Source organism: Canis lupus, chromosome 33 (genome assembly GCF_011100685.1).
Source record: "Canis lupus familiaris isolate Mischka breed German Shepherd chromosome 33, alternate assembly UU_Cfam_GSD_1.0, whole genome shotgun sequence".
In the NCBI taxonomy this organism is placed as follows: domain Eukaryota; kingdom Metazoa; phylum Chordata; class Mammalia; order Carnivora; family Canidae; genus Canis; species Canis lupus.
The window spans coordinates 27717673-27729845 of NC_049254.1; the positions used below are offsets into that span (position 1 = coordinate 27717673).

The window sequence follows — 12173 nt, forward strand, 5'->3', positions numbered from 1 at the left end:
AGGACTCACACATCTCTCACAAGGTGGTGAGGGTCTGGGAAGTAGAGCCCTGGAGCCAGGGAGCAGAGGAGGGCGACCTGAAAGGGTTCCGAGAGGCCCTAGAACCTGCCAGAATGATGATGAGCACGGAGGCTGGGCAGGGGGATGGTGGTGGTGCACCATGCTGTGAAACAGAAGAGACCCAGGACTTAGGCTGCAGGCAGCTAGGACCACACAGATGGTATTTATCTCCATGGATTTCAAAGGACCAAGAGTTGCGGGAAACCCTTTGCTTGGTGGCTCTGTGGTCCTGGAGTCACCGTGTCCTTATTGCACATTCCACTGCCGTCTTGAAAAGCAGAGTAGTGTGGAAAAATCTGAGAGTCTGGGCATTTACCTTAAAGCCGTTTCAGGTACTAAAATTCCTGAATTGAATTGAATCTACTTAATTCTTACTTAACCCTTTGTGGGTAGGGTACATCAGGAAAATCAGAATTAACAACTGATGGAATAAAGTATGTTCCCCCTCCCACCCCAGACATCTCTGAGCGTAGCGTGGAGTAAATTTGTGACCCTATGAAAATTTAATAACATTCGTCCATTTTTTATTTTTCCTTCTGGACTTTCTCCAATCATTGGGGCTGTTCCCACAGAAGTGTGATAGTGCTGATAGGCAAAACATCTGCCCTGGCTGTATTTTCCTCTCCTCTTGGAGGAGAGGAATTTATTCATTATATCATGTTACTATACGGGACAACAGGAGACAAGAAACTGTGAATGGCCTCTCCTCTCCTTTCTCTAAAGAAATGATTATTAAGAAAGTTGCGGGGGGAAGCCCATAGGTAAAGCTGAACTACATAATATTTCTCAACTTTTGTCAGAAACAAAAATGTCAGACATGCATCCCAAGTGTATTTAAGAAGAAAGAATAAGATGGTGTTTAGATTTGTTGACTGATTCAAACTACCTTTGTGTACCGTTTGCTTTTGGCAGAGGCAATAATTTTCTCATTAACTTTCAAATTTGCATATATTCTGGGACTTTTAAAAAACCATGTTTCTGATTCATTTTCATTTAAGCTATTAAAATGGTGTTAAGCAAGAGTGAGTCCGTATGTAAGATGATACCCAAAGCTTTTAAATATACATATATTTATGGACTGGGTGCAGTATCTTTTTCTTTAAAACAGAAACATTCCTTTTCCAATTGTAAATCAAGTCAAATTTAGAAAAGGCATGAATTTGTATGAGCATCCTACATCCATGCTGATGTCATAACTGTAAGTCTGGAAATAGCCTCATTTTTCCTTTCCTGCTCTCTCATCTCTGATTTTTGTATCCAATTATGCTTATCAAATAGTAGTTTCCTGTAAGGCTGCACCTCTTTTTTAAAGGCTTTATTGGTATATCTTCTAGGTGCCTGGAACCTGAGTGTAAGCACATCTGCAGCTGGCTCTTGGTTATCTTTAGGAATATGAGTGGAGCAGTGATGGAAATAAATCTGAGGGCAATGATTAAAATTCATAAATAATCCAGAAGCCACATTCTAGTAAACCCTCCCCAGGGTCTGATGACAGTTTTCCCCTCTCTCCTCCTCCCCCCAGCTTCTGGCTGAGGAGCAGAGGATTGACCTAATTCAGAGAGGCATGGAAGTAGACAAGACAGGTGTGCTCGTCCTCAGCTCCAGAGACTGACTGTGTGTACAGACAGAGATACTACTCTTCTAGGCCCGGATAGAGCTTTTCCCGTAAGGAACAAAAACCAGCAAAGCTCACTTACAACTCCCAGAGAACTGCAAGCAAGAGCTAAAAACTTCAGCCATTCAATCTCCTCCGTGAAGCGGCCCACGTTCATCACACTATTAAACAGATCTGTTGGGAGACTCAGCACCTTCCACATCTGGGCCAGCTCATCTGCATGGATGATCAGTCTGCCAGCAACCTGCAGACCAGGGGACAGAAGCGAGAGAGTGAGGCACAGGATGAGAGAATGCCCCTGGAGACACTGCCCAGCAAGGCCCAGCAAGGCCAGCTGCCGCCCGGCACACAGCGGGGTGGGATGCATGGGTGGGGGTGGGTGGGTCAGGGCAGGAGGACTCTTGGCAGTTCTCTTTGCAAGGGTAGAGAAATACTCAGTGTGGTGTTAAGCATGCTGAGGTACAATTCAATCACTTTAACTCTGGGTATCAAAATTATAGGGAAATAAATAATATCTTTATATTACATTTTATCTTTTTTCTGATGTTTTTATTGTCTGCTGTTTTATCCTCAGGCTGTCCCTGTAAGGCAGATGGGGCACCTGAAAATACAACCAAGGGGGAGAGGGCTTGTCTGGGACCACTACTCGGTGGTGAGAACAGAACCAGATGTTAAGTCTCTTGCTTCTATGCTCTATGGAGTTCTTTGCACTAGACTTCACATGCAACTCTCATGCTTTCCCAAGAAAGGGTCTGGATGCCTAATAGTGCTTGGTCCCATGTGTGTCAGATCTCTGCCATGTGTGTTGCATAAGGTATTTGGCGATTAAGAAAAGATAGGGAACAAATGGCCAGTTGTTAGCCAACAATGTGATAAGACTACCGATGCCCCAATGAAGCATCACCTTCCCGAGCCCTCTGATTCTAGTGAAACACTAAGCCTCTGGGAGCAAGGTTGTTGGCTGTCAATCACCCCAAACCTTTCTGTCCTGGATTTAAAGCAGAGTATAGTGGTACTAAACCATATTTCCTGGGAACTGGCCAAACTGCAGCTCTCTTGAGTCAGACTGTCCTCATCCATTCACTGGAAAGCTCCCAGAGTGACGTGGCTGTGAAGAGAGCCAGGATTTTCCCTAAAAGGCAAGCTTAGGTCTGCACCTGGGGTAACTGGGGAACTAAATTATGCCTGTCTCCAAACCATGACTGGCATCCTATTATGGTCTTGAGCAGTAAGGGGGGCGGTCATGGTAAAGGGACTATGGATCTGCACTTTTCTGGGGAGGAGGGATTAGTATTGAATTGAGCCCCTGGACACTTTGCCAGCTTCAGGGAAAGCTGGGATGACCCCTGCTAATAACTCAGCTATTTCAATATCATTCCTATTTCCCCAAGAGAAGATTTGCTTCCAAGGCATGGTTTAGTGAATTGTATGATACTGAGTGGCCAGCTGGCTGGGTGGAGATGGTGGGCTTGTGTCTGTACCCACCTGGCCTCAGCATGGCCCATCCTCCCCCTTGCTGCTGTGGTCCGGCCCTTACCCGAGAATGCAGGATCTTTAACAGCTCAGGTGTAAGCTCTGCCCAGTTAGACAAAGCCACTCGCTCAGACCGCTCTCTCACTGGAGGAATCTCTCCACGGGACATAGCCCCGAAATAACTGCAAGAAGAGAGTTAGGGGTTGGGGAGGCATCGGCTGCTCCAGGGGCCTCTGGCTGTTTTGAGAACCCCCACCCCTTTTTCTTGAGGGAAGGGGCTGGAGGACAGAACACTTGGTAGGAGCTTCTAGATGCCAGATGTTTCGTGTAGTTCACTTACCTACAGGAAAGGCCTGAGTGTGTTACTTGCCACTCAAGGTATAAAGAACACTTAAGGAGTAAAAAGGTTAGTTTGTCTCTAAGGATGAGGAGTAATTAACACAAATTTTGGTGTGGAATTCCTTGAAGAGCACTGAGTCTGGGATTTTTTTTTCCCAGTCATGCTTCTAAATGTTTTATATATACACATGTGTGTGCCCACGTATACATACACACATAGACATATAATATATAGTAGGAGATAGATAATATATATGTATCAATGTATTATACATTATATAGTATCAATATCAATGTATCAATAATTATACATTATATAGAACGCAACAATACATAAGATAACAGTAATTTGTGTCTCTCCTATCATGTCTATTATATATAATACACATGGTTATATAATTTCTAATATGTGCAGAGATATATACATATACATATATACATAGATTATATGTATTATATGCATTATATAACATATATATAATAGGAGAAAGAAAAATCATTGTTAGATTAAATCCCCCACTCTCTTTTATGGAGGAAGAATCCTGGTACCTAGAGGAACTGTTTTTCAAACATAAAATGCCTCTTTTTAGTAACATGGCTAGTGACATACTTTTTTAAAAAATATTTTATTTACTTATTCATGAGAAGCTGAGACACAGGCAGAGGGAGAAGCAGGCTCCATGCAGGGAGCCTGATGTGGGACTCAAACCCGGGTCTCCAGGATCATGCCCTGGACTAAAGGCAGGCAGGCACTAAACCCCTGAGCCACCCAGGGATCCCAGCTAGTGGTGTACTTAAAGCTGATTATCAGGTAGTGGGTACTATGTAATCGTGGTAATAAGTAATATACAATCTTGGAAAAAAGTTGGAAGAACACGAGAGTCACCTGTACAAGAAAGGGGAGGAGAGGGCGGTGCTCTCAGCGGGGGGCCAGGAAAGGTTCCAGCTGGAAGTAGTGAAGCTTGGGCTTCAAGGGAGAAGAGAGAGAAGGCTGGCAGGGCACCCAGAGAGGCTCAGGTGAGAAGCCACAGGGGGTGGGGATGATCTTACATGGAGTACGTGAGGTTAAAACCCTTCTCTATCTTTCCTCAAAAATTTTAATGAAGTCTACTGCCCACTGACGCTTAGTGACTCTGAGTACAATATGGAAAAAAAATACTGAGTCCTATTTCAGGATTAGATAAAAAAGGTATTAGGGACGCTTGAGGGGGTCAGTGGTTGAGTGTCTGCCTTCGGCCCAGGGTGTGACCCTGATGTCCTGGGATCAAGTCCCACATCAGGATCCTTGCAGGGAGTCTGCTTCTCCCTCTGCCTGTGTCTCTGCCCCCTCCTCTCTCTCTCTCTCTCTCTCATGAATAAGTAAATAAAATCTTTTTTAAAAAGATAAAAAGGTATTAGATAAAAAGGCCTGGGCGCCTGAGGCTGAGTCGGCTAGCATCCGACTCTTGGATTCAGCCTGACATCATGGCTGGTGGGATTGAGACCCATGGTGGGCTCTGTGGTCAGCAGGACTCTGCTTGGATATTGTCTCCCTCTGCCCCTTCCCTCGCACACACGTTCTCTCTCTCTCTCTCTCTCTCTCTCTCTCTCTCTCTCAAAAACAAATAAATAAATATTTTTTTTAAAGATAAAAAAGGGCTGCCTGTAGCAGGGAACCGACATAAGGAATGGGTCACTGATGCTATCTGGAAGGGTCTGTCCCCATCACAAGCCTTGTTATTACCTTATCCCCGGATCCCATGCCTCTGCCCCTCTCTGCTTTAGTTTTCATGAATAAATATTTTCATTATTTTTCTCCAGATCCAGTAGCATAAAAAGAATACAGAGGGGATTTTGTAGAAGCCCAGAGGGTATTTTGCAGAAGCCCGTACTAGGGTCAAGCTATACAATGGTGGGGACGAGCCATCGCCTGACTCTATGTCACAGAGCAATGCGGTGCTAAAACTAACAGGGACCAAAACGATACCTTCCAGGTACCCCTTGGAGGTCAGCAGTGGGGAGGGCAGAAGAAATGCTGTCTGGATACCCTTTACCATGTGCATGAGCGATTTCCACAGACAAATCAGTTTGGGGGTAAGTGTGCGTTCAGGGTGACAATAGGAGTGGGCTGTAGAAATGTGGGTGGCATAGAAGGGAGAGGCAGAAACACAGCACCTCATTTGACCGAAGAGACTTCCCAGGGAGAGGGTGACACCCAGCAATGTCTTTGGACTTTTTTAGCCAGGCTGGTGAGAGAATGTGGAAATAGACCATAGCCATGGATTTAGTACCCTGTGGGTCATTTAGCTTCATTCACGATGAACAATTCCACGATTATTCATGTACATTAGACATTTGTGTGGTCACACACACTACAAGGCCAGTTTATGTCTTGGAGGTGATTTCTTCACTGACAGCACACACACAGGGAGATTCTTGCTCGTGATGAATCAAGCACATATTTTGTCTTGGAAAGACTTTGTGGAGTCTTCACAAAGTGCTACAGGCTTGTGAGTCACATAAAACTTTCTGATAAGTGCTTTTCATGTCTGAAGAGATGGAGGGTGCTCTGAGGTCACGCTCCCTTTTTTCATTGTAGTTAAACTACACACTGATTCTTCACGGATATCTAAAAAATTTATAGCACATGATACAAAGCGGGAGCAAGCAGGCTACAGCGGTGGAATGTTTTCTCCCATAAATGTCAGGGACAATGGCAAGAAATGTCATTTTTCTTGTTATAAAGCAGCAGCATAATAAAATGTGTGTGGGGGGGGTTAAACTATGGTATAGCTTAAAACAAAGTCTGTCTGGGTAGGCCAAAAAGAAATTAGTCTTCTGATTAGACAGTGCAGGCTTAAGAGATAATATATGAAATTTAGAATGGAAAACTAAACAGTGTTCATTACTAGAAAAGCAATCCCATTATGTCCCTTTTTACGAGCGCCACTGGCTTATTTTTCCTTCCGTCTGTAAAAACTTCATCTGGACCCACGGCGGGAGCAGGATGGAGTGGCCCAGAGCCTGCCGGGCTCCCCTCGGGTCACACTGCGTGCCTTCTCAAGGTGTCCACACCTTCTAGCCACCTGCTCAGATACCTCAGGACATTCATCCTCCCCTCCCCCAGCCCACCAGCAGGCTCAACCACCTGACTCCCCCTTGCCCACGGAACCGCTGCTAAGGAGGTCACCCTGAAGCGGCCACACGCGCTGAAAATGATCCGTGTGTGTGTGTGTGTGTGTGTGTGTGTGTGTGTGGTTAGCTCCCAGCTCCAGCCTCAAGCCCCAGGCCCCCGGGTCCCCATCACATTCCCAGCTCAGACACCTTGTGTGGGCGGCTGGCTCCAGGGCAGCTCCTGAAAGCCCCGCCCCCTCCGAGTTAGAGACCCACGCCCCCCCCGCCGCTCCTGAAAGCCCCGCCCCCACCGAGTTAGAGACCCACGGCCCTCCCGCTCCTGAAAGCCCCGCCCCCTCCGAGTTAGAGACCCACGGCCCCCCCTCCTGAAAGCCCCGCCCCCCTCCGAGTTAGAGACCCACGTTCCTCCGGCCCCCCACGCTCAGTTTTGCAGCCTTGTGCACTGCGTGGACATCTGCACGTCGGAGCCAACTCGTTCCAGGAAACACTAAAGAAAATAACAGTTTCCCGCAAAGACAAGCCACGGGAGGTCTCTGGTTGGGGCCTGAATGAGCCCGACTCGCAGTGCGGGGCCCGTGGGGTGGGGGTGGGGGTGGGGGCTCAAAACGGCGCAAGCGCAGAGCTGCGTGCTGCTCCCTGGTGCTGAGCCCCGGCCCGCCCGGGTTTAGGGCCGCGAGGGCAGGCGGGGCAGCTGTGCGGCTCCCGCGCTCCCTTCCCCCGGGCCCCCAGGGCGTCGGGGGCAGCCGCAGGTGCACGAGCGGCCGGGCCGTGGGGCTCTAAGTCACGCTGGCCGCCGCGGGACCCTCCGCCCACTGCGCAGCTGGGTCGCTTAGGGGCGGGCGGGGGAGGGTGGGGGAGGGCGGCTCGCCCTCGGCCCGTGGGAGGCATTTCTGCGTGGATTTGAAAGCAGCAAAGCAGGGGATGGGGGGGGGGTGACTGGGTGACGGGCACTGAGGGTGGCACCGGGCGGGGTGAGCACTGGGTGTTGGCAAATGGAACTCCAATAGAAACATATACATAAAAAAATATAAGATATGACAAATTGGAAAAAAAATAAAGCACCAAAGCAGTCCGAGAGCCGAACATCACAAAGATTGTGCTAATCGGCCCCGACTGCCTAGGCTGCAGCCAGGACTACCTCCTCAGCGGTGGGGATCCCCCCTCCCCGCCCCACCTCCACCTCCACCTCCACCTGCGGGGATGGGGAGTGCTGGGGCACAGGTGGGAAGGGTACGTACTCCGCAGCCCACTGGATGAGGTCCTGCGGCTGGGTGCGAATGGCGGCCTTGGTGAATTGCTTCAGCAGCTCCGGCAGCTCTGGGGGGATGCATATTTGCTTGTCTGTCTGAGGCATTGATGGGTCGACCTGTTGGCAGGGGAAAGAGAAATAAACAAATCGGGACTCTATGAATCATAAAATGACAGGAATCCTGGAGAGAGGCCACTCAGCCTCGGTTTGACCTGAGATCTGCTGGGGCCTTCACTACCCCCAAGGTGTAGGCATTCTGCTGCTACGCAGATCCAAAGTCAGAAAATGGGTTACTGATCCTCGCTTTTTGTTCTTGTAAATAACTATGCCCTTTACAGAAAAACCACACAGTACTTCATTTAACAAGCAGAGAGCAGCAAGAAGCAAAAATATCCCCTAATGATGTCACCCCAAAATATTGGATGTCTCCTTCCAGAATTTTTTCAGTGTAAATATGTTTGTATAAATACGATTAAAAGGGGATCTCTGGGTGGCTCAGTGGTTTAGTGTCTGCCTTCTGGCCAGGGGGTGATCCTGGAGACCCCGGATCGAGTCCCACATCAGGCTCCCTGCGTGGAGCCTGCTTCTCCCTCTGCCTGTGTCTCTGCCTCTCTCTCTGTCTCTCGTGAATGAATAAATAAAATCTTTTTTAAAAATACAAATAAAATAAAATCATGCACAGCAGCATATCCTGAACATCTTCCTTGTCACACACACAAAACTCTTAGAGCAGAATAAGTTGTAGCAAAATTTACTCTGTGAAACCTCTATATTATTTGAGTAGATTATTTCCAAATAAAAATAATCATTAAATGGCCATTTGGTGAATATGTCTCCTTACATCGACATGTATTTATCTGTTCTAATTGTAAAAGAGAAAACTTGTACATTTCATTCAAAAAATTCTGGGACAAATTGAAACAAAACGTAAAAATCCATAGATGGTACACAAGCAGCAGGTTAAAAGATTTTAATCTTTTTTAGCAGTCTGCTGCTAGCAGAGGAAAAGAGACAGGATAATCCAAAAAGGCCTCATCTTCAAAACACATTAGACAAATCCTAGCAAACACACCTTTCAGATCAGATTGCCTTGCTGAACTTGGAAGAAAGTGAGGGAAATCCTTAAGAGCCAAATAAAGTGAGTAAAGCAGAAACCAGACTGATAAGCAAATGAAGAAAGAAAGGGACAAATGTAGATGGTAGGAATTTGAACCTAAGACGAGGCCTTAGGCCCACTAAAGGTGGACAACTAAACTAATGACTCTCTTATTCCCACTCCCCAAATCTGAGACCCTCCAAAGCTCACACACCCTCAATGTAAACAGTAAAAATATCTACCTGGGGTCAGTGATGAGGAAACAGAAGGCTACTTGAGGACAAAGCACACAAACGACAGCCCCTCCCTCCGCCCTCCACATCCACACCCTGTGGGATATGTGTGACCTTCCTGGGCACTCCTTCCTGCCCTAAAGCTAAGGGAAAGGAAAAACAAATAGTTAACTTTTAGAGATTATAGTCTATAGGCATGAATCTCCCTCAGTTTATAAAATGTCTTAGTGATTTACAAGAAAAAAAAAAAAAGCATTCTTATCAATAACCTAACTTGCAGAAGGAAACTCCCAGCTATCTTAATGTTAATGCTTTACTAGAGGGAAAAACAACCTTAACTTGACAATGGCAAGGCCTCCAATATCCTGTAGGTCCTCTTGAGCATACAAAAATCCTTTTAAAAACCTCCCTTTTCCTTACCTCCCCCAACTCCCAAGTGTATAATCAGCCACCCCTCACAACCCCTGGGCAGCAACTCTTCCTGCCCAAGGGTCCTGTCCCCGTGCTTTAATAAAACTACCATTTTGCTCCAAAGACATCTCAAGAATTCTTTCTTGGTCCTTGACTCTGTACCTCACCCCACTAACTTCACCTATATTTCAAAACTACATAAGGCAGGAGCAAACAACACAGAAATATGTCTTCATTGTTGCTTCTTGTTGGGGCTACATAGTCTCCCATGAGTCTGTTGCCACAAACTAGGTCTAAGTTTTAGATTTATACCACTGACCTTGTTGGGAAATCCCAAGGCAAGAAACTAAAGTGGCCTCTGGTTGATGGTGATCCATTATCGTTTATTTTTATTTTTTTAAAAAATTTTTTTTTAATTTTTATTTATTTATGATAGTCACAGAGAGAGAGAGAGAGAGAGGCAGAGACACAGGCAGAGGGAGAAGCAGGCTCCATGCACCGGGAGCCCGACGTGGGACTCGATCCCGGGTCTCCAGGATCGCGCCCTGGGCCAAAGGCAGGCGCTAAACCACTGCGCCACCCAGGGATCCCCATTATCGTTTATTGAATGTTCTTTTATTTGAAGGAAGAAGAGTACAAATATATAAATTTTAGACTTTGTGAAAAGTCAAGTATGCATAGTAAAACTTCAAGAGTAATTACTGTAAAAATAATATAACCAGTAGAAAGGAGAAAAGGAGTTAAAAACAACAACACAACTTGATCAACCCACAAGGCAGCAATAAAGGAGTGGGGAAAGCATAGGAAAAGTAGATGAGCAACATGATAGAAAGGAATCCATGTATGTCAGTAATGACAATAAAAAGAAATGGTCTTAAGGGTGGCCATTAAAATACAGAAATTATAGACTAGATTTTTAAAAAATCCAACTATGGGCACATCTGAAAAGACATAAGGACACAGGAAGATTGAAGGTGGAAGGATATATGGATAAATAGGTGAATGAGATCAAAAGAAAGTTGATGTAGACATGGTAATACCACGTAAGAGACCTCAAGGCAAAATGCATTATTAGGAATAAGGAGGGTCAGCATATCCTATAAAAGCTTCAGTGCATTGAGAAGACAGCACAGTTGTGAGTATGCCTCAGACACCACCATGTGTGAATCTAGCAATGTGGATGGAACGGAAATGTACTGTTTAGGGTTACACATATATGTCATGACATTATAACAAAGACCAAGGAACAATAAACACAAATTCCAAATTTGTGTCCCCTCCGTCGGGGAGGGAGAGGACTGTCATCAGGAAGATGCAATAGGGGTAGTAATACTATTAGTGATGCTCTATATTTTAAGTTGGATGGTAGCTTTGTAGATGTTTGCTTCATTAGCTTTATGCCTATATATACATTATGCACTGTCTTTTCTGTTTTTAAAAGATGTATTTATTTATTTATTTAGAGAGTAAGTGGGGAGGGAGGAAGGAGAGGGAGAAAGAGAATCTCAAGCTGACTCAGGGCTAGTTGCAGAGCCTGACACGGGGCTCAATCCCAAGACCCTGAGATCAGGACCCGAGCCTGAATCAAGAGTCAGATTGCTCAACCAACTGAGCCACCCAAGTGCCCCTATTATGCACTTTCTTTCCTATGTGTGAAATAGTTCATGATTTAAAAGTTACCACTACAAGTAGATTGTTTTTGGTAACTTTTTTTAAAGATTTTATTTATTCATGAGAGACAGAGACAGAGAGAGAGGGGCAGAGACACAGGCAGAGAGAGAAGCAGGCTCCATGCAGGGAGCCCGACATGGGACTCGATCCCGGGTCTCCAGGATCACACCCTGGGCTAAAGTCGGCTCTAAACCGCTGAGCCACCCGGGCTGCCCTACCTCTCCATTTTTGGCCAAACAACCTCTAGTAAGCTCTCCTTTTCTCAATGCCCGGTTCTCCTTAAATCTCTTGCAATTCCTTCCGCTCTCACCACCCCATTTTTCTCTTAAAAGTCATCAATTACATCTATTAACTTCTGGTCTGAGCCAGATACTATGTGAAGTATTCTGCATCCATTTTATCTCTTAATCCTCAAAATATCCCTGTGAGGTAGGCTGTTATCACCATTTTACAGATGATGAAACTAAGAGAGAGCATAAAACTTTTGAAATGATGCACAGCCCGGAAGTGGCAGAGGCAGGATTTGAACACACACGGTCTGATGTGGGAGGTGGCCTGTTAAAGAGGACTCTCCCGTCCTCCTTGAGGCTTTCTCTTCCTTTGGTGGCAGATTCCACTCTTGTTTATTTTCCTCTGCACTCTTCCTCTGTCATGGTAACTTTTTCCCTCTTTCCGCGTGTTAAGCACAAGGTTGCAAGCTTCCCAAAGCTTTGTCTTCAGCATTCTGAGCTCATGTCTTCCTGTCACTCTTTTTGGAGACCTCACATCCTCTCATGGCCTTATCTACCACAAAACGGTATGGATTACACTTGTTTCTCCATCCCTGACCTCTCACCCGTGCTTTCGTTGTTCACTTCCTGTTGCCCTCCAGGACACATCACCAAAATGTATTCCCCATCTCCCAACTAGGTC

General features: G+C 45.9%; 1 protein-coding gene across 1 annotated transcript in view; it reads right to left on the minus strand.

Annotated features, from left to right (window-relative positions):
• ROPN1 (rhophilin associated tail protein 1) overlaps positions 1-12173 on the minus strand; it is a 34704-nt gene that overhangs the window by 4967 nt on the left and 17564 nt on the right. The window contains exons 2-4 of the mRNA XM_038583059.1: positions 7840-7967; positions 3213-3330; positions 1758-1919 (exon numbers count right to left, since the gene is read on the minus strand). Of these exons, the coding sequence (XP_038438987.1) occupies positions 1758-1919; positions 3213-3330; positions 7840-7955 (396 nt within the window). The 5' untranslated portion in view covers positions 7956-7967. The remainder of the gene's footprint in view (positions 1-1757; positions 1920-3212; positions 3331-7839; positions 7968-12173) is intronic.